The sequence below is a fragment of the Dermacentor andersoni genome, chromosome 1 (assembly GCF_023375885.2).
Source record: "Dermacentor andersoni chromosome 1, qqDerAnde1_hic_scaffold, whole genome shotgun sequence".
Taxonomy (NCBI): domain Eukaryota; kingdom Metazoa; phylum Arthropoda; class Arachnida; order Ixodida; family Ixodidae; genus Dermacentor; species Dermacentor andersoni.
Window position 1 is genome coordinate 382,220,930 of NC_092814.1, and position 27,673 is coordinate 382,248,602.

The 27,673-nt window shown below is 44.6% G+C and overlaps 1 protein-coding gene across 6 annotated transcripts in view; it reads right to left on the reverse strand.

The window, feature by feature from the left end:
* LOC126518578 (serine/threonine-protein phosphatase 2B catalytic subunit 2-like) overlaps positions 1-27,673 on the reverse strand; it is a 146,105-nt gene that overhangs the window by 83,825 nt on the left and 34,607 nt on the right. For all 6 annotated transcript variants that reach the window (XM_050168359.3, XM_050168358.3, XM_050168357.3 and 3 more), the window contains exons 3-4: positions 26,299-26,423; positions 25,686-25,943 (exon numbers count right to left, since the gene is read on the reverse strand). In XM_050168359.3, coding sequence (XP_050024316.1) covers positions 25,686-25,943; positions 26,299-26,423 — 383 coding nt within the window. The remainder of the gene's footprint in view (positions 1-25,685; positions 25,944-26,298; positions 26,424-27,673) is intronic.

Consider the following 27,673-nt stretch of genomic DNA (forward strand, 5'->3'; position numbering starts at 1 on the left):
TTGTTGTGCTTCGATTCTGGGACTTGAATACACATCTTGGGTTCAACTTGACAGCCACTGCAGAGTTTCAAACAACACTTAGCCCAGTCCTTTCTGGAAGTCTCTTACTACTTTTAAAGCAAAACTTTCTTTGCCTAATCTCTTGGGTTTGGTGTGGCTGCTGCTGCTGTATGCGTCGGTTGGTAGCTAAGCAGATATATTTGTGGATATATATATATATAAATATATATATATATATAAAGGTTATACATATGTGCATCAAATGAAAGCCCCAGCGAACGAGCTTACAGAACCCTTGTATGCTGACCAACAAAGTGCCAGTAAGTGCACTCCTGTTCCGGGTAAAAAGAAATGAATTCCCACATAAAACCTGAACATGTAAATGTTGGATCACAAGTGCCTCAACAGCATACCAATCTCTTAAAAGAGCATTACACTGAATGGATTCTTTTTTATTTACTTGATTTAGCCATTCGCTATATGTCACTGGGTACGCGCCTATTCTTGGCCAATCCTCGTGATGTAACCGAGGCACAAGAGGTATAGAATCCCTAAATATTGCTTGATACACGTCATACATTTATGTGCATAAGCCTTTCATCACCATTTTTCCCTCAACAAGCATCACACATTTCCTTCATTGTCATCGCATTGCTGCACAAAAGTCTCCCACAGTGCATCCACCTGGTTCGGTGTCTGCATTTAGGAATAGCTTCTATGCAGTGCATAAACAAAAATTGCATGAGATTGAAGTTGTCACTTTCGTGATGGATAAACAAACATTTCATTAGATTACATGTTGCATAGTGTAAGTTAGTACAATTGTATGCAAAACAGTTAGCTGCTAAGTATTCAATTATCTGCTGCACTAAAGCTTTGCTTCACATAAATTCCAACATTTGTGTTAGATAACTTATTTTTACCAAAGATCCCATGTGAGGAGGAAGCAGCAGATGACTAGCTGCTTATTCACCTGAATGCAACCAATGCAACCTGTATTTGCTTGGGTGATGGCGGTAGTTGTCAGCCCACCTGAAGAATTTCCGAAAAGCAGGTGGCAAAAATGGGCGATTGCAGAGTGGACAGGGGCTCACATGACAGAGGGGGCAAGTTCTAAGGTAGCAAAACCTCATTGATATGTACTATCGCGCTCGGTACGAGCTACAACAGGAAAGCACGTGGCAAAGCGGTCGCACATTGCAGCTCATACTGAGCATAACAGTACACGCTTAAAGCATACCACTGGTTAAGACTTGGTTCCAAAGAATCCACAACCCAGTATCCGTGTAGCCTAATAGATTGGTTGATCAAATGTCTACTGGTTAACATGGTTCTGGTTAGTGCAATTGTATAGATGCTTGCACGAAACATGGGTGCACTATGCTGCTGAACATGCATGCGCCCTGAAAGCGTCCCAACACAAGGACTGGAAGCGCTTAGTGGGCGATGTACTGCACACAAATTGCACAGGATGATCATCACCATGCGGCAGCGAGTACTACTGCGTTTCTAAAGGCCACACCACACTTCAGCATCTGTCACTTGGAGTCAACACTGAGGGAGGCGCCACAAGCCAAAGCTCCACGTTCTGGACATGCAAGTTCTCACCGCCGTCGCTGGAAGTGGCTCGATGAAAGAACCAGCAAAAACCAATCAACACGCTTGCGTGGCCACACTACTAAGTTTTGCAAGCAACTTGCGCAGCATCCAGTTCCCGTTGTGCGCCACCGCCATTGCGGCAGCTGCGAAAGCAGCCATTTGAACCTTCGTACATGCTGCCTTGAATATTTTTTTTATTGCTATTTTATATTAGTTGATATTTTATATAACTATATGGACACTCCAGGCGCATTTTTGCCATCGGCGTTGCCAGGATGCTTTATATAAAGTCCATGGGCGATAACTCCGTTGCTGCATGCCGTATGCTGTATGTGAGAGTGAAAGCACGTGAGGGAAGCCGACGATCGTGGCTCAATCTGGAGTGCACAAGGGAGGAGAGCTGAGAGGAAACAGGCAGTCTTCTATCACGTGAAAGGCCGTGAGGAGATGGCAGGGAGGGAGGGGGACCGCAGTGTTGTCCGGCAGCAACTGCATATTTCGCAACCCCACACAAAGGGAACCAACGATCGTGGCTCAATCACACACATGCAAGGGAGGACTGTGGGAAGGCAACACGGGAGAGGGGGTTCTACTCCGGCCTCAATCACGTACTTTGCACAGTCACACGTGAACTAACTGCAGACTGCTCATACCTTTGTGCGTGCCTTGTCTTTCTCTATGGCTGTGTTCCCGTCGCTCAGTTTGTGATGAAGTGATAGACAGGACGAAGGTCGCTTTGCTCACTGCTACAATTCCTCAAGCCAGCACTCTGACAGCGAGTGTCCGTGGTCATTGAGTGTGATGTGTTCATGTTTGCTTGTGTGCGCTGACACCATGCTTGTTAATTTAGTTCGGGAATGTTTCCAAGTTTAAATGGCCGATAAAACTATCCTTACTTCATACAGCTGTCTACTAATTTGCTACAGTAAAAGCTTGTTAATTCACAACTCGTTAATTTGAAACTTCAGATGATTCGAAGTAGCCGCCACGGTCTGTCCAACAATATACTGAAAGCAATATGTAAGGCATCCCACTAATTCACTCTAAAATCTGCACTGCTACCGATAATTCGAACTCTGCATCATTGTGGATGGGGAGAGGGCTGGTGCACTGGAGCACGTCACCGACACTCGTGTCACCACGCAGACCGCACGGCTTAGCTCTTTTCATCTGCAGCCCTTTGTTTAGGCCTGACTGGAGAGAGACGCCTTTACGCCTGGCCAGGCACAGCCAATGCCTCTGTTCCACGTCTGTTCTCTCCCTCTCTCAAGAAAAATGTGGACACTGCGCTGCATGTTTAATTTTTTTTCTTTCTGTGTTACACATTGGAGGCTATGCACTTTCTCTACGAGGTGTTCTGCCGAGAAGCGACACCAGGTAATGTCTAAAACATAGTAGCCGTGACGTTTATCACTGCTTGCAGTGCCAAAAAGCATAGCCTTTTAGATTCGTGGCTGTTACTCAAAGGAAAGCATCGCTGGGACATGTGTTTGGACGGCACCTATGCATATAGTAGGACTCGGCAATGTGCAGCCCGTGCAGCTATGAGAGCAAACGTTGCAGCAGGTTGTGGTGCGTTTCACGAGTACATTTTAGAGCGCAGCTCTTGTTCCTGCAGCGAGCATCGCTTGCGCTTCTCTCCTACTTCCTTTTCTCCTGCTTTCCGCTCCCTGTCAGCACTGAGCCGTGCTCTCTCAAAGGCTGCAGATCATAGTGCTAACCTTTCCTTTCTCAACACGAACCACTTCTCTCGGCGGCGCAAAGACATTTACCATCCGACGTTCTTGGCGTGCGTCCAGTCCCGCTACGACGCTTGCGCTGCACCAGCCGAAATGCCGTCCCTCTATACTTCAACGTTTGCGCCGTCGGCTGCTCTCTTCGGAGCCTGCACAGAACGATCCACAACCCGCTCGCCGCTTTGAATGGCCGTCTGCGACCATTGGCGAAGTGGCATGGGCACCTTTTTTCTCCACGCCATGCATCGTGGGTCGGCGCAGTTGGCGCGACGAATGCGAGGATAGAGCAAGAGCTATCTTGACATCGGGCAGGCCGCACCGCATTGGCCACGTCCGGTTACTTTAACTGCGCCAGTGCGCCGAAATATAGATGTAGTTGTTCTTGCCGAGGTGAAGTAGCGTGTGAGCGCACGCTCACGCTAAGTTGGACTTTATACGTGCCTTAACCGAGCATTTTCTTCCGTCTTTCATTAGTTCGAATTTTGTGCAGTTGAACCCGACTATATTAGACCCTTCTACATCTAATTAATCTGTATATTGAACAATTTCTGAACACTGTGTAGTTACAATGAGTATATATAGCAAAAATTATGCTTACATTGAACAAAAATAGCAGCGTTTCCCGATATATCGAACGACAAGCGGCGCAAGAGTGCCCACAGAAGTTGGCTTTCCCTCACGGTGGCGGAGAAACCCGGCGGCGTGGCTCCATCCAACCGCTCTCCCTACTATGACTACGCTGCGTTGGGCGAGCCGTCGACACCCCCCTGCAAAAATTACCCTGGCCTGCCTGCAGCGCTTGCTCAGACAGCCAATCAGAGGCTCTTGTGCCCTCGTCGTGCAAGATAGCGCAAGTGCAAGTTGTCTCGCTGCTTTTCTGGTTCATTGTGTTTGAGCTTTGTGGGCCTTCTTCCGCAGTGTTGCCGTGATGAAGCAGCAGAATTTGCCTCTCGCTGTGAAGCTTGAAATCATAAATCGGGTCGAATTCGGTGAGAAGTGGGATGTCCCCACAGCGTGCCCGATTCCGAGGAGCACTCAGCACGATCTTGAAGAATAAGGGGAGATTAGGGCTAAAGCGGACAAACTCGCAACCAGTGCCCGTGGCGCACAACGCATACGCACGGCCGTGTACAAGTGGTTCATCCAAAATTGCTTCAGATGTGCCAGCTTCCACGTGCCCGGCGATGACTAAATTCTGATGAGTGCGACGAAGCCGTTGCCAGTCTTGCCGAAGTTTGGAGCGAGCTGTCAGAATTTCCGGAAGCCGTTGCTGAATCAACGGTCTAGAGAGTTTGTGAGTGCAGATGGTGTCGCGACCTCAGGAGAGCCCAAAAACGAAGACTACATTTCTGACATCGTAGCAAGCACAAGTGAAAGTGGGCACAATGAGGAAAGCAACGATGGTCCTTTGCCCACATCCTCTAGGGTGATTGGTGCACTCACACTAGTCCGGTGCTTCTGCGCGAATGTGGAAGGTTGCGGCCTCAGCTGCTCAGACTCTTTAGACAATGTGGAGAAGTGCGTGCATCGCAGGCAGCGAAATTGCCCAAGCAGAAGAAAATAGAGTTATTTCATGCGATACTAGGCTAGTTTCATCAATAAAGTGATTTTATAAATGGCATGTGCTTTTATGACATCCAATTCTTTAGCAGGCTTATATCGAATTATGCCCTATATCAAACTGATACGCATATTTTTGCAAGTTCGATATAGCCGGGTTCGACTGTACAATTCGAATTTCCGAAGCATCCCCACGGAATTCGAATTAACGAGCTTTTACTGTAACGCAATCGATGCTTCAACTTTCGAGTGAAAATTCAACTTTTTTTGTACCGTAGACATATAAAGAGGGCGTTAAAGCTATGATCGGTAATATTCCACATGGCTGCTTGACAATACACACTGCTTTAGGAGATTCCAGGTTAAATCGATCTGGTTACATTATGCGACAGTGGGCTGGCACTGGTCTGCATGCTTCTCATATGGTTAAGCACCCTCTCTGGCACCATTCATGCGACAACGCAGTGAGATGCAATGCCAGGAGATGCCAGTAAAACCGCTGAATGTGGGGCGGGCTTAAGAGGTGACACTAGTTCTCAATCGTACAAATATGGGCATACGCGTCAGCTCCACAAGTCGCATCCTGCCAGGTACATATTAAGGTTCCACACTACGTATTTCAAAAAAACATCCATGTTATAGTACAAAAAGCCACTTTCAAAGGTGCGGGGGCTGTTTTGGTGCCCAGAGAATTGGTATAGCTGCTGCTAAACCTTAAAACACAACCAATTCTTGTAAGAATGTGGACCCATAACCAACGTTTAAGAAAAAGTCCAGGGGCTCACGTTATCAGCTGGAAGAGCTGTAACCATTTGGCAGAAGCTATGAATTATCTTTCCCACTAGACATTCAAATTGAATGAACCTGAAATTTCTCACAAAATATATGGATTTTCTGCCAGCATTGCATGAACATTTCATTTAGACTGCATTCCTGAAAGTAGTATTTCAGCGTAATATTCATGAGAACCAAAGCCTTCCACACACATTGCATGTTTTCCACGAACCGACAATTAAATTCATTTGATGCAGACGCAACCGGAAAAGTCGTCATGCGTCCTTGGATCACTGCATCAAGCCTAGCTTTTTACTGCAGCCGAGGCTCGCGTTAATGGTGCTCCCTCTCGGCCCTTGCCTTAGCATAACAAAAAGCTTCTTCAGTCACCGTGCTTTCCAAGTGGCATGCCCGAGCGGCTGTCAAGCGAGCGGTGAAGTGCTCGGGTGTTTGGTAGCCCAATGTTTTTGTGCTGCTTCAGTCTGGCGCCACTCTTTCTTCTGCAGCAGCACAGCAGCAGCCGCCTCCTCTTCAGACATGGCTGCCTTGTGAGGGCAACGCATTTGGCGACGCAACTGGTGTTCCCAGTGACAAAGATGCCTCCACTATGTCAGGCGATGAAGTATTCATTTGTGCTTGCCTCCCCATCACCCCCTTGGACCTATTTTCTTCCTCTTCCCCTTTAAGTGCCTTCCCCCCCTCTCCCATCGGTCTGAGAAAAGCCACAATGCTCACCACCTTTGAATGATCTGTATAATGTTATTTCATTTAACGCTAAAGAGCACAATCACCAAAGGAAGCAAGCAGCTGACAGTGGAGAAAATACATGTTGGAACAAGCAAGTTTAGAATGAAGTATTCAGTGCCCTCCACAATGGCTCAGTAGCTATGGGTTTCGGTTTCTGAGCATGCTCGCAGGTCAAATTATCGGCTGCAGCAGTTGGAGCAAAATGCAAAGAGCTTGTGTACTTAGATTTAGGTACACATTACAGATAAACAGTCGTCCTATGTCACCAATATTAATTTGGAGCCCTCCCCTAGAGCTTTCTTCATAACCCACTGTTGCCACTCTGGGACATCAAATGTGCAATTTACCGTAAAAACCCGCATATAATACGAACCTGCATATAGTACGAGGCGAAATTTTTGGGACGCGAAATGGGAAAGAAAAGTTTTATCCGCGTATAATATGAGTTGGAAAACACGAGGAAAACATTCATTTACCGTATTTACTTGCATAATGATCGCACTTTTTTGTAAAAAAAAATTGACGCTAATCCAGGGGTGCGATTTACGCGGGTTCAATTTCCCGCAAAAAAAAATATATATACATGTTTTTTTCCATTTTGCGTTTGCTGTGGGATGGCAACAGGTCAACAAATAGGCGGCTGTCGCTGTATGTAGTGCGGGACACCAAAACAAAATTGGCGGCCGGCGGAGCAAGCCGAACGCGATTTTTTTTTTCTTCTTGCGAGTACATTACGTGCATTGAAACAGTTTCTTCCGTATTTGTAATGAATAATATCGTTAATATCGGCAAGTTTCCGGCAATAATGTAGCCATGTCCACTTTGAGGGGACAGAAACAGATGGGCGCGCTTAGCTGCCAGTGACGTAGAAACACATGGCGGGCATGCTGCGGAAACTGCGGAATTTGTCTTCACTACTATCCTAATACGGCACGTTTCCGCTAAGGGTGGGCGAATATCTTAGCTGCGTTACAAGCGTCGGCGTATGAATAGGGTACACTTCTAACCTATCAGTGTAAACGTGCCTGCTATCGTTGCCACTCGCGGTTTGTTGCGCGCCCACGAGTGCAGATGAGAAGAATCGAAAGGCGCCTCTTTTGTTGCTGTTGACCACAACCATTATAAAGCCCACACATAATAAAAGCAAATGTGGTTGTAGCCTTTTTTTTTTTTGTCATGGAAGTGCAGAAATTGATGAAAGGAATGAAACGGGCCTCTGCTTAAGAATGTTTGGTGCGTGCAGACCGCTTGGTTTGTCTTGAAGAGTCGTTCACGTAGCATTCGACAGATGGTAAGCGCGATCATTATTAGCTAGACTTGGCACACGACATATCGCTGCGGCAAGTTCGGGGTGCGATCATTACATGGGAAATAAAAAAATCTAATTTTGATGACAAAATTCAGGGGTGCAATCATTACGCAAGTGCGATCATTATGCGAGTAAATATGGTAAATTGTACTCCACACTTCAATCACTGTCTTCCTCAGCTGCGCTCTCTTCAGATAGTTCTTTGTCGGACGTATCTTCCCAGAGGTACTCATCCTCTGTGCCATTGAGCGCATTCAAGATGCCGCACTTCTTGAATGTACAACACACAAGGTCCTCTGGTATGCTGGCCCATGCGTCCTCAATCCACTTGCATAGCGCGGCTGGCAAAGACCGCTTCAGCCACCCGGTCGGCGTCACTGCAGGCTCACCTGAGCGGATAAAATCTGCCTAACACCACTTGACCCTGTCCTTGAACGGCTCATTCATGCCAACATCTAAAGGCTGCAGCTGAGACGTCATCCCACCCGGGATAACGACGTGCTCAGTGCCAGATTCACGCAACAGCCTCTTCACGGAGTCTGCCAAATGGCAATGAAATGCGTCCAGCACAAGGATGGACGGGGAACGACAACAGTGCGCTGGGCCGCCTACACCAAACGGACTTTATCCAGTCGAGCACAAGGTTCTCGTTCATCCAGCCTTTCTCATGGCATCTCATGACCACATTTTTTGGCAGCTCCTCACCTTTAGGCAGTCTTGCGCTTGTGGACGACATAGGGCGAAAACTTGCATCCGTCTGCCATGCACGACAACATGACGGTAACCCGCATTTTCTCGTTGCCAGTGGACCGGACATAAACTTGTTTAGAGCCCTTTTCGTGCATGGTGAGGGGCGATGGCATGTCCAGATAAACCGACGTTTGGTCAGCATTGCCGATTTGCCCTAGCTGGAAGTTCTTGGACATATGCAGCGAAATAACATGGCGCTGGAAAGTCACAAGCAGCTCTTCGAACGATTCGGGCAGCTTTTGCGAAATTGAAGTTCGGCGGCGTAAGGAAAAACCAGCATGGCACATGTAGCGATAAATACAGTGCTTGCTCGCTTTGAAGGCGGAGCTCGGTAGCCATTTTTCTCTTGCAAGCTCCTTAGCTTTTGCCTGCACAGGCTCCACGCTCACAGCTAGATGTGCAGCTCGCTGTTGCCGTACGAACTCCGTCAGGGCGAGTTCGATTTCCGGGAATGTCCCACTCTTGGGTCACGGAAGCTTTTTCGCGTTCCGCTGCATGTGAAAAGGACTTCCTTCTGTTGACGCCATCCACGAATGCTACCCTTGTTGACACGAAACTGCGTCCCAGCTGCACTGTTGCCAATGTCCTGTGCGGCTAAAATAACCTTTCTCTTGAAAGCAGCCGAGTACTGTTTCTGCGGTCCAGACATCTTGGTCCTTCATTGCAGAATAAAAAAGATGCACTTCGCGAAGCGTGGTTTGCACATGTGCTGCCAAGGTGCACACTCAACAACAAAACGATGCTGTAGTCACGCAGCAATAACGAAGTCAAGCCATAGCCATACAGCAATAACGAAACCAAAACTTCAAGCCCAAATTTCTGACAAATTTTTTTCCGGATACGCATATAGTGCGAGGCGAAAATTTGGGACGCTAATAGGGAAAAAACCTCGTATTATATGCGGGTTTTTACGGTATTGCAATATTTAGTCATATAAAACTGCCAATTCGGTTTTTGCAGAAAGTAGAAAGAATTGAACTGATGAGGTAAAAAAGAAATACAATTGGAAAAATGCTCTTTAAGCTGATTTTTCAAAAACACCTCATTTGATGAATAACAACACGAATATTATATTGCAGAATATATATTTCACAGTAACACTTCAAAGAATATTGACATTACATTTAAATGCATTAGCATTCTTAGCCTACTAACCCCACTTTGGTGTGCCATCTAACTACTACCCCAAAACCCTTGCCCTATAGTTGGCTTCAAACCCAGTTCCTCCTTCAGCACAGCAGCTCGATGTTCAACCATTTAGACCATGAATGCACACTTACAAATCCGACATAGCTTGCCCCTTATCAGCTTCAATCATGCAAGCCAGAGCCTAGAGACAACTGGCACACGAATTGCATCGCATGGCAACAATTTACAAATAAAACTGAGAATGCTCGCTCTTCCAGTCGACAAAGAAAATGTTTTATGCCTGAAAAATGAGGCTTATGCAATCGCACCAGTGTTAAATTGAAGTCGCATATGCTGAACCTCAATTCTACATGCAGACGTGTGCTACAACTTAATCACAGTGCAGCAGGTTGCCCTCTAAATGATTTCGTGCACAATTACATAGAAAATTGCTTAGGGCAGCGGAGGGAGCCTTGGCACCTCTAGAGGTTGAAGATAAGAAACTGCATAATGCCAAGGCAGTTTGTCAATACGCCACCCAAACGGGGGACGCAAGGGAGAGGTGATTGCTCAAAATGCAGCAGGCTGAGCGTCAACAGGTATTGCAGCAAACTGTGAAGTCATCCTCTAACATAAGAGGGAAACAGAGAGCCAATGCTTCACTGCAAGCCATGAAAGCACTACCACAACAGAAGCACCAAGCCCAGAATGGACGATGGGCCACGATCCACCAATGTCAGCGGTTCACAGTGGCAGCCAAATAGTTCAAAAAGCACTTCCTCCACAATAAGTTAGGTGCTTTGTGTAGTGTCTGCAACCATCTATAATATGCACCAGGTGTCCTGAAGACGTAAGAGAAGTAGGAAATGCCTTACCTCTCAATCCACTATCCCCTACTATGCGCCACAGGAGACAGTACTGAAGCAATGGAGACTGAATAAACAAGTCAATAAAGTTGCAGAGTGTCATTGCCAATATGTACCTTCGTCATTACATAGTGGGTGGCTACATTACTTGAATGCCGATTTCATCAATGTCGACAGCCATCGTGAGATTGGTACAGCCAGAATTTTTCAACTTTCCGTTTCTTTTTTTTTTTTCGTTTTATTAAAGGTCCTTGACCTCTCAAAGCCCTAGAAGAAATACCAGTAGGCCTCAGTGCACATTAAAATAATTTACTATAATAGCTCTCTTATGACCCAGTTTTGCGCAAATATAACATAAAACAATTCCAATCTATTTTTATTTCAAGTCCTCCATTAGCCATCTGTCACAGGTCAGAACGGTTTGGGTCCAGCACATATGGGCGGGCACCTCACCCAAATGAGCAAAGTCTGAGCCATTGTGACTTATCACAGCGGGCTGGCTGATTTTGAATCAAAACATATTGGAATAGCTTTACATTATACCGGCCTTGGTTTCATTTCTCGGGAGTCATTACCAAGAAGGTGGTCATGTGCAAGCAGAATATTGCAAAGCTTTCTTGCTCGCTCTTTTGCCACATTGGGGTGCACTAGCCTGATCACAGGTGCCAAAACAAAATCTCAGCCACGCGTGTGGCTCCGCTTGCATACGAAGACAGTGATGGCAGTGACAGACTAAGCTTCACCGACTACTTGAACATAGATGCAGATGTGCAGACATTGAACACGAAGGTGGAAGACAAAGTCGCCCACAGTGCACCACTAAGTGATAGTGGGCCCGATGAGCCCACTCGTGCAGCTGCTTTAGCAACAGTTACCGAGTTCCTGAACATCGTCCACAGCTTTGTTGAGTGTAGAAGTGGTGACCACAAGATGCTGCGCATGATTTGCGGCTAGTGAACATGACCCTTGGTGCAGCAAACTATCGTACCAAGCAATCGCATACCAGTGATTCCTTCAAGTAGTCCTACTACATGGAAAATAAAGATGACATGCTTGTATCATGCAGTTTTGACCATTTTCCACACTTTTTTTTCTAGTACTAATTCGAAAATCTGGTTCATTTGAAGATTTTTCAAAGTCCAACAAACTTCGTATTAACTAGGTTTTACCATACACAGTTGAAACCCCATTATAATGATACTGGTTTAAACAATATAATCCACACAGTCAGCTCTTGCATTTGTTCTATGGCGAAATAAATTGCTTACTACAATGCTCCCAAGCAGCGCTATCATTTGTAACACTTAAATCGGGCTACTGGGTGTACGCTGAAAGAAAAAACTAGAAAATCTTTGAAAAAATATAAAGAAACAAGAACCACCAGATTTGCCTGCGGACTGCACATCGTCGTCACGTTCCACCTTTGTGCTGCATACGGTCATCGGCACCCCTGCTTCATGCGGCTCTCTCCCATCTTGCTTCCACCCCTCCAATGACGGCACAGTCTGCTTGCGTATCGGAGGGGTGCAAGGGATCGACGGGAGAAGAGTACGTGAAGCCTGCAATGCATAGGGCGATGCGATGAAGGCAGGATGCACAGCACAAAGGTGGATATGGTGAAGGTGTATTTTTTTAATGCGAGAGCCTTACTTAGAAATTGTGCAACAGGCTGTCATCAGAAAGCCATGGCAGAAAAACTGCACACAAGTCATCTTTAACTAAAAAAAAGTGGCCACAGTGAGGTTTCAATCTTCTGCCCTACCACCACTGCTACCGCTCCACAGCTGAGCACGCTGACCACTGCACCACTGTTGCAACAGGCAATAGTGATGACCATCTTCGAGCCTATGCACGTGGTTGGGCTCTGCCCGGCGGGCAGTTCACTAGTTGACAGAGTGTGCAGCTGTGGAGTGAGCACGACGAGCTGTAGTCACTCGCTTTGCCTTTCGCATTGTCGGGGACCTATCTTAACCTATGAACGATGACGACTAATAATATGCAATGCGCTTCAGGTACCCACCGGACGACAAGTACGAGTTCCCCTACGAACCTGATAGAGAAATGTAGTGTCAACACTATGGTGCCGCTCGGAAAAGTACTGTCATCGTTTGGCAAAGTTATGTCATTGTGCTGAAAAGTGGTGCGATCAAAGAACATTCAATGCAATGTTCATGAAACTACTTCATGAGAACTACACAAATAAAATTCAGCTGAGAGATTGCAATATGGCCGGTTTGTCTTGCGTTATTACGACCTATTTTCAAGATTATAACAAGAAACAGCAAGCACTGAAAAACGCATACAAGCTTAAAGGATCGAGAATGTCAGTTCAAAGCGATTTTTCTCTGGACACGCGCAGAAAGCGGAAACTTTTGTGGGAGAGTGCGAAAAGCGAGAAAGAACTGGGCAAGAAAGTGAACCTTATCAATGATAAGCTACGAGTGGATGGACAATTGTTTATGACGGACGAAAACACTAACTCCAGAATAGAATTAAATACTCGTCAAAGCTCATCCACCCCTCAATGAATTTGTTCGACTACTAAGAATCTACGGGTTTTAAACATAAATGCACGCAGCGTAGTGAACAAAAGTGCCCAGCTTGAGGCTATCCTTTTAAGTTACGATCCACATGTTGTTGTGATTACCATGACTTGGCTGCGCGAGGACATTGATAGCACAAGCGTTTTTCCACCTTCTTATCAAGTATTTCGACATGACAGGCCTTCCAGAGGAGGCGGTGTAGCTGTACTAGTCAAACAAAGCATACCTGCTTTTCTACTTCAGTAGATTGAAAATCACGAAAGTATCAGCCTAAGCCTTCGCTGTTGGGGGCGATCCTTTTTATTATTGGCTGTTTATCGCGCACCTGAGTCACCTACCCAGTTCCTAAATGACCTTTATAAGCATATGTAGACTTTTTCTCAGGATAAAATACTTCTCGTTGGTGACTTCAATCTGCCTGGTGTTAACTGGGATTATGCTGCCTACAGTTATGATCAGAATGTCGATTATCTGATTGATATAATGCCAACTAATAGCTTACAACAAATTGTGACACAGCTGACACGCTTACAAGGAGATAGTGAAACTATTCTTGATCTTATTTTTACAGGGTGTCTACTAAGTTGACATTTCCAAATTCCCTGAGTTTTCCCGGTTTTCCCTGAGTGCCTTTGCAAAATTCCCCGAGTGACGCAGAACTATGTTTTATGTCAAGACGGGCTGAAACCATATCAGCCGATGCCGTCGCTTTCTAGTAAGCATATGAAAAAATTAAAAAAAAACCGGCTTAGTCAAATTTGAATACTAAGCAGTAGTGTTTATGTTATTCAAAAAGAGAATAGAAGGGAGGTGTTAGCAAAATGCACAGCAAATAAAGTCTTCAAATAAAAATGCAAATCGAGTTGGACATTCTCAAATACGAGTAAAAAGGAGATGCATACGGAAGCAAATATTTTCGAATATTAGCTATTTCTATCAACTGATAGCAAGCTCACTGGTATGAGGCCCGAACGTTGTCACAATTGAGATTCCCTCTCAACAGCTCGTAAGTCAACCTTAACTTTCCTGACATACTCTCACGCCGCGCACGACGCTTCAGTCTTTTGTTTCACTGCGTTAGAGTTTATTTTGGTTGGATGAGGGACACCTGCATCTCGGCATCAGCCAACACTTTAAGACACTAGAATATGCGGCAATTGTCTGGGACCCGTACACGAAACACAACATCGATGCATTAGAAAAAATTCAGCGAAAAGCTGTGCGCTTTTTATTTTCTAAACACCGTCCAACTGACTCTCCCTCAAACTTAATAAAAATGAATAATATACGAACACTAAAATTGCGAAGGAAAATTCAAAGGATTAAGTTCCTCTGCTTCATAATAATCAGCTATCTCTTAATCCGCAGCAATACATAGAGCCACTAACAGGGCGATTAACAAAGCACCGACACGCCCAGTCATTAACTCCGTATTTTGCCAGGACCAACACCTTTAAATATTCCTTGTTTCCTTGCACAATAACCGAATGGAATAACTTGCCCATATCGCTTCTTATTAACACTGAAAGCACTGAATGCGTTGACAGCTGAACACGCGACAGTTGAAAAGTGTTGTTTGCTTCTTTTTATCTCTTGTTGCAGTGTTTCTGAAATTGTTATTTTTTATTTTCCTGCAATCATTTCAATGTAATTCTTGTTATTTCTGTTTTGCTACTCACGTATTCTTGCATTTCGTTGTTTTTTTTCTGTACTTCTGCCGCTCCTGCAAGGGCCACTACAAGGCCTGCAGTATTTTCTAAATAAATAATAAGCAGCAGCATTACAGTCGGAAACAATGCAGGAGCACTAAACTAGGCAACATTTCTTGGCAACACTCAGCGAGAAGTAATGCTCTCGCATTTACACATAAGAATTGCTTAGGCACCCCCTTCATTTTTCATTCTTTTTCTGGATTTGACACTCTGAAGCCAGATTCAATTCTTATAGGCAATGATGCGGCATGGGAACACTGTAGTAAGCAGTTTATTTCACCCTAGAAAGCATGCAAAAGTTCACAGTGGGGCAGCTGCTCATTGTTATGCCCGAGCATTGTTAAAAACCAGTAATGCTGTAAGTGGGTTTGACTTCTATCTAATTTTCATCATGGTTGAGTGTTTGTCCCCTATACAACCCAGTTACAACAATTATAAGTTATAACAATCGGATTTTCTTGATACTTGAATATTGTAATTAGTGGGTTTTTGACTGTGTTCCTTGGAAGGCATCACACTTATTCCAGGCTCACAAAAAGGGAAAATTGTCATTCACCCGAATGTAGCATGAAGCTACAAAGAAAACCCAGTTGAAGAAAAATTTGTCCTGGTCCGGGATCATCCGAGATCCTGGACACAGACAAATATTCCTGAACTGTGAAGCTTTCTGAGAAACCCGTGTGGGCATAGAGTTTCTCACTATAACACCTAGAGGGAAATCTGGCGCCACCGTCTATGGGAGTTTCTTAAGGGGGCACCGTGACATCATGGGAATGACGGTATATGTGTCTGCGAGGCTCGTGTTGGCTGGTGTTGTAAGAGGCTTTGTCTAAAACGTGGATATGGCTACACAAATAACATGTTCTCAAAGAAAAATCTTCATAAAATGTTTCCATTCACGCATATTACATCTTTACTCACCTACAATGCATGACCAAGTGAAGAAAAGCAAGAACAGACTACCAACTGTTTCAAAGCGAGCGCGAACCTTGTTGTCTGTCCTCCAACTTTAGCAGCCCGCCGTTACGTTTTACGTAACATATAATTGTGCACGCAATAACAAGTTCTCATAGGTAAACAAAACATGTTTTCGAGTAATAATAAAGCCAAGACAGCTTTTCACGTGCTGTTTTAGTAGAAAATGAATCATTGTGACAGACGGAACAGTACCTGCCAAGCACGTCTTCAAGGTGTCCTGTCTCTCCGAGAATGATGCCAATCCGAAGTCACAATACACCGGCATTACCATGCATACCACAGCGCAGCAGCGCCAGATTTCCCTCTAGGTAATGTAGTGAGAAACTATATGCGTGTGGGTTTTTCTTTCTAGCTTCATGCCACATCCAGATGGATGATAATTTTCTCTCTTCATGGCATTTCCTCCACTTGCGGGATTCCGCAGAACTTATTTGTCATTCCAGGGTGTTCCTCAGGTTTCAGGGCAGCTTTCACTAAATCATTTAGTTTTGATGGAATGAAACTGAATGAGGTATTGGCACATGATGTTTGTAATTGAGCACATTCATGTTTTATTAAAATTGATCATGTTTACACATGTCAAAAAATTTTTAAGGAGACAAAAAAGCAATAAATAATTTTGAATTTTAAAGGTTATCCTTCTAGAAACCTTGTAATGTTTGTTTATGCCGTCAAATGTCTTGTTTGCAGAGGAAACTTCAATTGAAGAGGCCACTTGTTCTTTCAAAATATTAATTTCCATGATGAATGAGGTAATTTATGAAGGAACAGTAGACTTCCATTAATCCTACTGCTGGTTAATTTGATCCTACCTGAAGGTTCCAACCTGTGCCCATACATGGGCCCAAACGGAGTACACTACACATGGGCCTCAAACTCATTCTTCTAACTGAATTGGTAAGCACATACATGCAAGACCCCAACTGTGATCCCAATAGCGAGCCCTTCAGGGGAAGCGTTTGTCATCTTAGCCAAGTTTAGGGGTCAGTGGATGCATCCAACATAAGTCACCCCAGCAAAAGTGCCTACTTTATGCCTGCCCAGGAGAATTTTCAAGCGAAAATGATAGCTCACAATGACCCAATTAAAATGAGCGCTCTTTCTTTTCAGGAAGAGAACTTGGTCTGCAAGTTTGCCAGAACAGTATGAATGAATATGTGTTCGCAGCAGCCGATCGTCAGGGCCAACCTAGCCAGCATCATTGCAATTGTCATCACAACATGGTGACAGTAGCATTAATATAGTATGCGCCACGACTATAGTATCGACTACGAAAGCTCACTCGAAAGATAAGTTATTTTATAAGCTAAGCTAGTGCAGTGTTTCTGGCATTCCAGAGAACTGCATGCATCCCAAGATGAACTAGCAAAGTGGTTAGTCTAGGTGTGGGCTATCTTTCCATTTGTGATCGTTGAGGAGATGTTTGATATATGTAGAATATCAAATGCGTAATAGACTATGTTATGGTTCACAGACAGTGAAAAAGTGCTGTCTGAGAGTGATGACAATGAACATTAGGTGTAAATAAATTTCTGTTCTGTGACGGCAAAGTTGCTGGTTTCATCCTTTTGTTAATGTAAGAGTCAGAGGCATGCTACATTTGTAATGCAAAAAAAATTGCGTGCACGTTAGATTTCTATATTGTTAAGAACAGATATAAAGTGGGTGCACATTCAAATTTGGGTGCATGTTAGAATCGGGCAAATATACCGCCAAATGAATCGGCAGCGTGCTTTGACTTTTTTTCTACCTCGTCTAATCTGACTCGCCAGATAATTCAATCAATTTCGTCAGTACTGTCAGGGTCAAATTAAGTTGACTGCTCTAAAATGCTGTTTTGCTAGGCTTAAGAGGCATGCATACAACCAAATAGACACACTTTTGAAACTCTGAACTCATTTTTCTCATTCCTTTTAGTACTTCTAACCAAGTCCAGGGACGGCATTCTCGAACGACCACTTTCCGAGATATGATAACCTCAATATTTCACATGAATCATCATCAGACATGTCAAAGTATACAACGGACAGTGTTTCTGGCACTGTGATCTTGGCACAGTGCTAGTAACACCACCAGTCGTACATGCTGACATGACTCCCGTGCAAAGTAACATGAAATCTTGGGAACATGATTGTATCCCAGATGGCCCATCCCACCCCCTAAGAGCAATTGATCAACTCCACGGACTAGGTACTCGTATCTGGGATATGTCCCCATTGAATCAACTGCCCAATGAAGTATTGCGCTGAACTAAATTTTTAATATTAATATAAGCACTGAAACCACTATTCTACTCCCTAAACATGAACAGCACATCAAAGTTCTAATTAACAGAAGCTATCATTTTTATAAAACTAACTCAAAATAAATACGCAGATACGCTCTCAAGAAATGCTCTAATATGCTTCACAAATTGTCCATAACAGTGTTAAAAATGTCAAGCAGCAGTCAGTATAACTGATTGGAATGTCATCTGAAGTAATGATAGTACTAATGTCCTTTAGAGAAGTATGTCAAGCTAATGTGATAGTCTAGTGTTCCAAGGTGTATAAACCATCACTTTTACCAAGACCGAAGTTTTCATAAGAAAGGAAATGAAGCAACCATTACACAGGATTGGTGCCAACACTGAAGATATGGTACCAGCTCCCACAAAGTAATATGTTCCTCGCTTTTACTGTGACAGCAATAATGAGCTCAAAACTTTTTTCACCATATCCATCCATTCATCCATACTTTCAGTTACAACATCATCATGCCATGCCTGCTGCTGTAATGTCGGGTCGCTTCCTCAGCATGACTATGGTGGCTAGAAGTAGAGGTGGCGCCAACGCCCGTATGTTTGCGGCAAAAATGCGCCACTACGGCCACAGTGGCCGTAGTGGCGCTGCGGTCAGCATTGCCATGTCTCTTCTAGCCCCTCCGCCTCTTTCCCCCGCTATCTGTGCATGAGCACATGTGACTGTCTTCTCGGTTTGACGTTGGGCACACGTGATTTTCGCGGTGTTTTCTTTGTGGTGAAAGATTGCTCATTAGCATATAGGCTTGAGTTCCGTGCCCTGCCTGTTCCAGCCAAATAGATCGTCGCGTAAAGAAAGCGAAGCAAACGCACTCCTTTGCACCTCACTACAAGACCGGTTACGTATCGTCAAGGAAGATGGGAAGCACATCTTGTTTTCTGTGTTAAAGGACCCCGAACGTTTTGAAACATGGCGGCGGGCTGTCTCCCGGGCTGGCAAATTTCTCGAGAAATCAGCCCTCTGTGAGCTTCACTTCCATGAACAATAATACACTGTGTGGCACTTCACACATGTAGTCAACGGTGAAACAGTCAAGATTCCCCATGACCGACCCGTGTTTACAAGCGATGCAGTGCCAATGATTTACCCAAATGCTCCATCGCACCTTTCCAAGAAAGCAGCCCTCACCACTGCTGTTGACAGGGGAGGACTTTTATATCCAACCGATCAGCTGAATTAATGCTGACATCACTGGAAAACACTTTCACCCACTGCGTCAATGTGAAACAAGTAAGAGGCGACCGCTTTATGGATCTGGTGCCTTTTCTCCAGCTTACCAAGTTAAACCTCGTTGGCTGCACTGAACACAAAACAGCACTTACGAATAGAATCATAAAGTTCTATGTGCTCACAAGGCTCCATATCTGGGTCAAGTCTCAAAACGCGAAACGGGACAAAACGCAGAAGCGAATGGAGATGCTAAAACTGCATCGAGTGCTCCGATTTGTGCCTTGAGAACCTCGCTACAAACTTTTTTCTTTTATCACTGGCTTTTAGCTTCAGTTATGTACAATTTCTCTGTGAATTGGGTTGAGAAGAAGTCCTATTTCCTGAATACAATGTACAATAAATGTCGTTTTGGCAACGTGGATTTGGCTGCTGAGTTTTTTTACTCTTTCTGCTGTGCTCTTCCATTAGTTGGAGGAAGCTCCGTGAACACGCCCTGATAAGTTAAGAGCGCAAGTGAGAACTTAAAGGCCTATAGCGAATAAAGTTCAACATGCAGTTTCAGCTCTTGAGAGCGATTGATTATCGCACCACACTCGATAGGGAGAAAAATCGCGATTCTCATGCGATGTCAATCAACCATCAATCATCCCGCCAGCGTGCCGATTGCGAAAGCCGCCAAGAGCATCGCAAGTTGGCGCAGGTGTGCCGCACGATGGCGCCAGCTGCTTCGCGATATCTTTGCCAGCTGCTTTAAGATATCTGCCCAGTGGTCGATTTAGGCACCACTGGCCTCCTTGAAGCCCTCGGTTTCAGCGAGAGCAGAGGGAAAGTAAACGTGTCCCCAATAGAGATTAGTAAGAGGCAATTGGAAGATTGGTGGAAGTGAAAAACGCAGACGTACAAAAACAAAGTTCCCTATAGGGAATCAGAAAATTTGGTTATATGAATTCATCGTGTCTTCTTTTTTTTTTCTTCTTTAACCTAGGTAGGACATTAGGCAGTATAATAGTAAGAGCTTGGTGGTGCAACCCACCACCCCTTTCCAAAGGGGACGCTCATAAGATCCATCCATCCATCCAAGACGCCGGCGAGCGTCCAGAGAAAGAGAAAAAACAGAAGTGAACCACCCCTGTGCTCCCTTTCTGCAATCTCCCTCTCTTCCTCAGCGAGTGCAGAAATGCGCCACGGAAGCAGCAGTAGGTACACCGACAAAGCACAAAGCTGTGTCGTTTGAGACGAAGCTGTAAATTTTGCAAGACTCAAAGTATGAGCTTGCGCAGTCAATGATAGCGACGATTCTGAAATCGTCGAGCGCCACGGTCATGAAGCCTAGACGCAGTGACCATGCCGATCAACGGAATGGGTGGGCTTTGTGCACAAGGGCGAAACTCATGTGAAACCAAAATGGCTGACAGCCACTGACGTCACCGAACTCTGGGAGCACGTCGCGACTGGTGATAAAATAGGTGGTTCTTCGATGGAAGAGTTTGTGAGTGCAGATAGTGCTGCCTTGTTCTGCGAAGATTCTCCGATGGGGCGATCGTTGTCACGACAGACGGCGTTGTGCGATGGAGGTGACGAGGTTGACATTGACCCATCTTTGACACTGAGCCCAATGTTCCCGCAAAGTGCACTGCCGTCAATAGAGCAGCTCAGTAACTTCGTGCACGCTAAATTATAGCCGCCAGTGTTCACGCAGCCGCTGGATGCAATGCACACCGTGGTTGTGAGCCTGATACTTCCGCGAAAGCAAGTGCAGATTTCTGAACATTTCAGCGCGCCTAGCACTTGACATGCTGTTTAGGGGTATAAATAAATGTTTCATTTTTCACACCCAACTTTCAACAGCAAGTATTTATTGCAAGTGGCAAATTTCGTTTCAGAGCTACGAAGGCACGTTCTGCAGCTTTTCTTTTTTTTTACGGCAGTCCAGATGTGGCGACGATCGATTATAATGATCGGATTTTTCTTCTTGGTATCGTTATAAGCAAACTGCACTGTATATGGCGAAAAACAACTTCGCTGACCACTGCCACTGGGATTTGAGATTGCACCCCTGTGGCAATGTGCAATTGGGAGCGAGGCACATTGACCACTCAGCTATCCCACGACATTAACTAGCCTTTGGCTATTGGTACAACATGCGCTTGTATTTCTTCCATCACTAAGAAAATGAATTCAGTCGTATGCTGTTCCTCTTAGTCCAAAGCTAACATGGTCGCCACTGCAGGGGCCACAATAGGTTGCATGATTTGCCACAACTTTAATATGCACGCCTCTGGTGCCTTACAACTACAATTTGCACAGTTCGGTTCAGTGAACTGAGATTTCTGCAACAGATTAACATGCCATTACAGAGTGGCACATTACCTTATTCACACCTAAACACATAACTGCTAACTAGAGTGCAAGCCAACCAGACTACATCTTCTGCATCACACCGCAGATGGATGCCTTGCAGAAACCTTGCTGTTTACTGCCAGAAAACGTCTGTTGTGTCTTCCATGGCCAGTACTATAAGCATTGTGTATCATAAGTGCAGTTATGATAAGAGTCCCCCAGCACAATATTTGACCCATGGAGAGAAGTAATCGTGATTATATTAAGCAAATTTATATTCAAGTCTATATTAAGCAAATTTATATTCAAGTCTTTTAAAAAGCTAATGAAGGCACAGTTTACCTCTAGGCATGATCACCATAATGTTTGTAATGTAATATGAGTTGTAAATGCCACTACAGAGTGGCACATTACCTTATTCACACCTAAACACATAACTGCTAACTAGAGTGCAAGCCAACCAGACTACATCTTCTGCATCACACCGCAGATGGATGCCTTGTAGAAACCTTGCTGTTTACTGCCACAAAATGTCTTTTGTGTCTTCCATGGCCAGTACTATAAGCATTGTGTATCATAAGTGCAGTTATGATAAGAGTCCCCCAGCACAATATTTGATCCATGGAGAGAAGTAATCGCGATTATATTAAGCAAATTTATATTCAAGTCTTTTAAAAAGCCAATGAAGGCACAGTTTACCCCTAGGCATGATCACCATAATGTTTGTAATGTAATACGAGTTGTAAATATGACTACGACTATGTCAACAAGGCTGAGCCAGACAATCTACATGTGCTGCACCTGGCAAAGGCAGGCAGGCATGGACCAGAATACCCCAACAGCTGTGGCCATTCAAAGTAAATGGGTGAGAACTTCTGCACTGAGCTTTCTGGCCACCATTTTGCTTAGTAAACTGAGTGTCAAAAAATTGTTTGCCTTCGTCTGGACTTCGTATGTGCAAAATACAGTGAAACCTCATTAAACCGTAGTTCGCCGGAGCTCGGAAAAAGTACGTACTAAACGGTAGTACTGCTCAACCGCAATAGTACGAGATCGCCCACTTACTTGTCACAAACGGAACTTAGAGAGTGCGATGAAAGGGGAAAAACATGCAGTATTTATTCACTTCGCATGACAAAAGTTATTTTGTTTGATGCCGTGGCAGCCTAGCAGCGACGATAGTGGCCTCAAACTTACTGAAGCTGCGAGCCAGCTTTTCAGCCATCCCCCTCTCCTTGACAAACACTTGCATGGGAGATTCCTCGTTGGCGTTGCATGTTCTCCGTGCACGCAGGCGGTAGCGCTGCATAACTTGCGGGGCGCCTTTTTCATTGCAGGGTGCTGTTCTTGTCGCGACGATTGCATTCATGAGGCTGACGTAACGCACAGCTTCTGTCACTGTCGGGCCTGAATCGCCCATGCTGTCGCTTTCCATGTCGTCCTCATCACTGTCGCTAGTCGACACTTCAGCAACAACAGAGGCAACGATGGCGAAAAGTCTAACCTCGTAGCTGACATCTCTTTGCGGTCACAGTAGCACTGCTGAGCAAATTCTTCGCATTCAAATGCCACACACCGTAGTCAACAGCAGACTCCTGTCGCGTGCAAGCGCCAACTTCGTGTCACGTTCGATAGCACAAACGATGTCCAATTTTTCTTTTACGATGCGTAACTGACGTCTTTTTTATCCGAGCTTCGGTATGACGCGAGTACTTGTTTGCACGACGCCACAACACTCTCTGGCACAGCACCAAAATGATGATGTTGATGTGGCTTCACGCGTAAAGGCACAGGGCACTTGGAGGCCGTTGTTCTGATCTCCGAGGCTTGTTCTGCCGAGGCCAGGCCGCCCAATGGAGACAACGCACCGCCGTGTTTGCGCGACGGAAAGTGGGAACCCTACATGTTAACCGATACGTATGCAATAAGCTGGTACGGTTTATGCGGATACAAAACACATTATGTTCAATGGCAGCTGAGTAAGGGATTTGACTTTACTACTTTTGAAACGAAACTACTGTTTAAGCGGGTACAAATTAACGAGGTTTTACTGTATTATAACCCCCATTGATTTTTAGTTAAGCTGCAAGTCTACATCTGCTAAGAGGGAAGCTGGTATGAAGGGCTCTAGGTTAATCCAGATTGTTTCGACCTCAGAGTTTCATCTAGCAGGCAGGAAAACCTCAGTCCACCAGCATTTTTGTATTTTACCATCCTATTCTCCACCCCACACATAAGTTTAGCAGTTCAAGAGCAGAGCCTTATGATGAGAACATCACTGCTAACAAACTGAAGTGAATTTGCATTTTATTTACCTTTGAAAGACCACACACGGTACAACAATTCAAAACATACATTAGGATTACCGCAGCAGATGTGAATGAAAGTACTAGTATAGTTCAGGGTGCACTTGGAAGCTAGCATATGTGGCCTAGGCCTCAAAACAGGCTTGCAAGCAAAAGAACAATTACACAGCAGAGTGAGTAATTGTATAGAACTTTGCTAATATAAGCCTAGTTAAGATGTTCTGATAGTTAAAATGTAGCCATCACTGAACTTCATGCAAAGGTTGACTATTAAGCCGCCTACGCCTTAGGGCTCCTACGCCTTAGGGCTCCTACGCCTTAGGGCTCCTACGCCTTAGGACTCCTACGCCTTAGGACTCCTACGCCTTAGGACTCCTACGCCTTAGGACTCCTACGCCTTAGGACTCCTACGCCTTAGGACTCCTACGCCTTAGGACTCCTACGCCTTAGGACTCCTATGCTTTAGACAATGCCACAGGACTGCCACAGGATGCAGTTTCGGTCAGAAAATTGTAAATGCAGTGAATGCAATCATTATAGCCGTTAATTCATTGTATCTGGGTTCGACTGCCCATGAAACAAAACTGGAACTGATAGCAAAGAAGCCTAGCCCTTCAACCACGTGGAAGAGTGAAATGAGAAAGCACTCTAGTCCATTTACTGCTCACATATACTCTTCATTACGGACGGGCAAGGTAAACATCATTTATTACTGAAGTACACAGCCTCTGCAAAATGTCACTTCACAGGTGGTATTCTATACAGAAATGTATGCTAAATACTTTTTTTGCAAGCATGCCAGTGTGTTGTGTCTCTCCTTTGTTCCAAAAAAATTTGGCTCTTTTTGCTCAGCTATCACCCTGCTGCACTTGCAAACACGGGGCAAGGAAATGCTGCTTGCAAGGTAGCCACCTACTATGAGACTCCCCACAAAAGCATGCATCTACATCAGGAACATCTGGGAAGTAAGAGGAAAATTGCCATTTTACTTTCCTACGCCTCCAAACCGTGCTCATAACTTTCAATAACAGGTGCAAATATACAAGCAGAGCAAAATGTTTCCCACAATACAGTGGGGTTAGACAAAATTACTGCTGCCACTATATCCAATTTAATTAAGACTGCCTATATTGAGCACATGCATAGTGAACACTCAGACAATGGTGCTGTCAAATAAAAGGAGACTTCCACACAGGAGAGTGAGAGGAAGTATACAACCCTACACATATAAGGAAAAAGCTGTACTAATAATCACGCAAAAAAAAAACAGAAGAAGGCCACAGCGGTATCACAATTTTGGTCTTATTAAGGGCTCAAGATTTGTGAAAACATAAAACTGTATCATGGTGGTAGAAAGAGCAGCCACTATCTGCTCGTTCCATCACCACAACGATACAACTAAAAAAAAAAAAAACTGCATTGAAAACATTTGGTGGTGAGTCAACAAATTTTCACTGCTGCCGTCAGCACGCAACGCCAAATTAGCCATGCCAAGGTTGCATGGCTGCAAAATTGTTAGGGTTCAAGCTACTGTAAACACACGCCACGCCCCTTGCATTGAACACGAGTTTCAGTAGCTACCACACATGGCATGGCAAGTTTTGTGCGCAACCTAGCACATGAATCTACTGCTCAAAACTTGGTGTAAACTAACTTTCCGTAAGCTTTGTCAACTAGTGGTAGCACTAGACAAAATTTCATTCACTCACATTCACAACCAGTTTCTGCACACAAGCAGGCATGCAGTAGTGTAGCGTCACTGCCATGCAAAACTGCAAATATTTCTGCACCTTGAAAACATAGGGTGCCCTAGCAATTAACAGCTGAATGAAACAAAAATCACTGACACCAGTATGCCAGCACGCACCTTCTTAATGTCGTCAAGGTTGTGGATCTCTGGAGAGAGCCCCCCGTGGACGCAGAGAAACTGTTGGTTCATGAGGGCAGCCAAGGGCAGGCAGTCAAACGCCTCCATGCAAGCATCATACACACGCTCTGAATACTTTATCTTGCACTCAGTCTTGAAAGTGAAGTACTCCGTTAGGTGCCTACACTCATGGTTGCCACGTAGCAGGAACAGCGTGCTGGAGTAGCAGATCTTTAGGGCCCAGAGGTATAATACACACTGCAGTGGAGGACAAAAAAAGGACACATGCCGAGACAAATTGACACTGCCAGCTAATGAAGCAAATAACAAAGTAAAACTGAATCACAAAACCAACACATCAGCTGCACCTGAACCACTAGCATTCAATCATAGTTTTGAGTGGGCCACAAGAGAATGTCAGAGTGGGGCTTTGACTCAGTTTCATGTTGACCACTGTCAGCCACAAACCAAGTAGTCAATCTTGTGCTTAGCAGCAGAATGCCTCAGCCTTGACACAAGCCCACAGTGGTACGCGAAATGAACACACAAAGGTGTACATGATCAATTGTGTTCTCGCATATGACAAATAGTGCAATACAAATCAACCACTCGCCTCAATGCTGAAGTAACCCCGATCCACGTAGTCCCCAAGGAAGAGGTACTTGGTGGTTGCAGGTGGACCGCCCACCTCAAACAGTTTCATCAGGTCGTAGAACTGGCCGTGGATATCGCCGCAAACTGCCAACAAGCACAAACAAGGCTGTCACAACCAAGCAACGCAGCAACCACGAATGGTAGTTGCAGCTCAGCTAGCATAGCAGCATATAAACACACAGCCGTCTTGTGCATGGTTTGCACTGCTAAAGCAGCACAGTAGTCTTAGGTCAGACTTTTAAGTGCAACAAAATTTCAAAACGTATTTAACCCTTTCAGGGTCGATTTTTTTCCCCATATGTGACCGCCCAAGGTCAATTTTTTTTTTATTGCAGATTCCAAATCTTCCGAGGGACCCATTTAAAAAAAAATTGCCGTAATTTTTCTAGGGTGACCGTAAAGGGAGAAAAAAATATTTTGCGTTGGTATATATGTACTTTTTATTCATGAACAACAACAATAAAAAAAGGAAATAAACTTGTAAGAATTAAAGATTTGATGCATTGTTATAGACATAGTTCAAGGCTTAGAAAATGCACGCAAGAGAATATTTAGCAAGTCTCAAATGTTCCTGCTCTTAGTCCGTAGCACAATCGAACTGCGTAGGTGAGCGCACTCAAGAAAACGGTGTATTTGTGTGCCTATCAAAAAAGCAAAATGTGCGACAAACTTCCGCTAATCTTCATCTTATCGTCAACCAGAAGCAATTAGTTTTCACGAGTCTCCAAAAAATAAAAAAATGAATAAAAGGAAACGCATGTACGGCAGCATCCTTCCTATGTGCACCCCTGTGAGCACTAAACAAGTCGCCCTTTGAGCAATTAGCCAAAACTGCCCGCGGAACAAAACCCAAACCACTACCCGCCCACGCATGCGCCAATCCGCGAGCAGTAGTATATAGACACACCGGAGCAAACTAGCTCTAAAACAAACCATGCAACGAAAACCGAGAGAGGGAGGCACGAGAAAAAAATTACCTGTATTCTGACATTGTGGCAGCACATGCCAGGAAATAAAAAGTTAGTAAATTGGCGCGCTTTTTAACATACAGACGGCACCGTAAATATACGGTATCAACCATTTTGGACTCATTCAAAACTCGGTTTGGACTCGGTGCCGTAGTATTTTAACATCATTGACCCTGAAAAGGTGAAGGGTTCCTGAACAAGCTTTTAGCACCAAACAATGCACATGGATTGTGTTCGTGCTGAACAAATACTGAATGCCACAAGCAACACATATATATTCAAAACAATACGTGGGTGAAGTAAATCTTGGCAAGCACCTGCCAGGCTAGGTTGTAAAAAAAACAATGCAAGTCACAAGTGGAATTG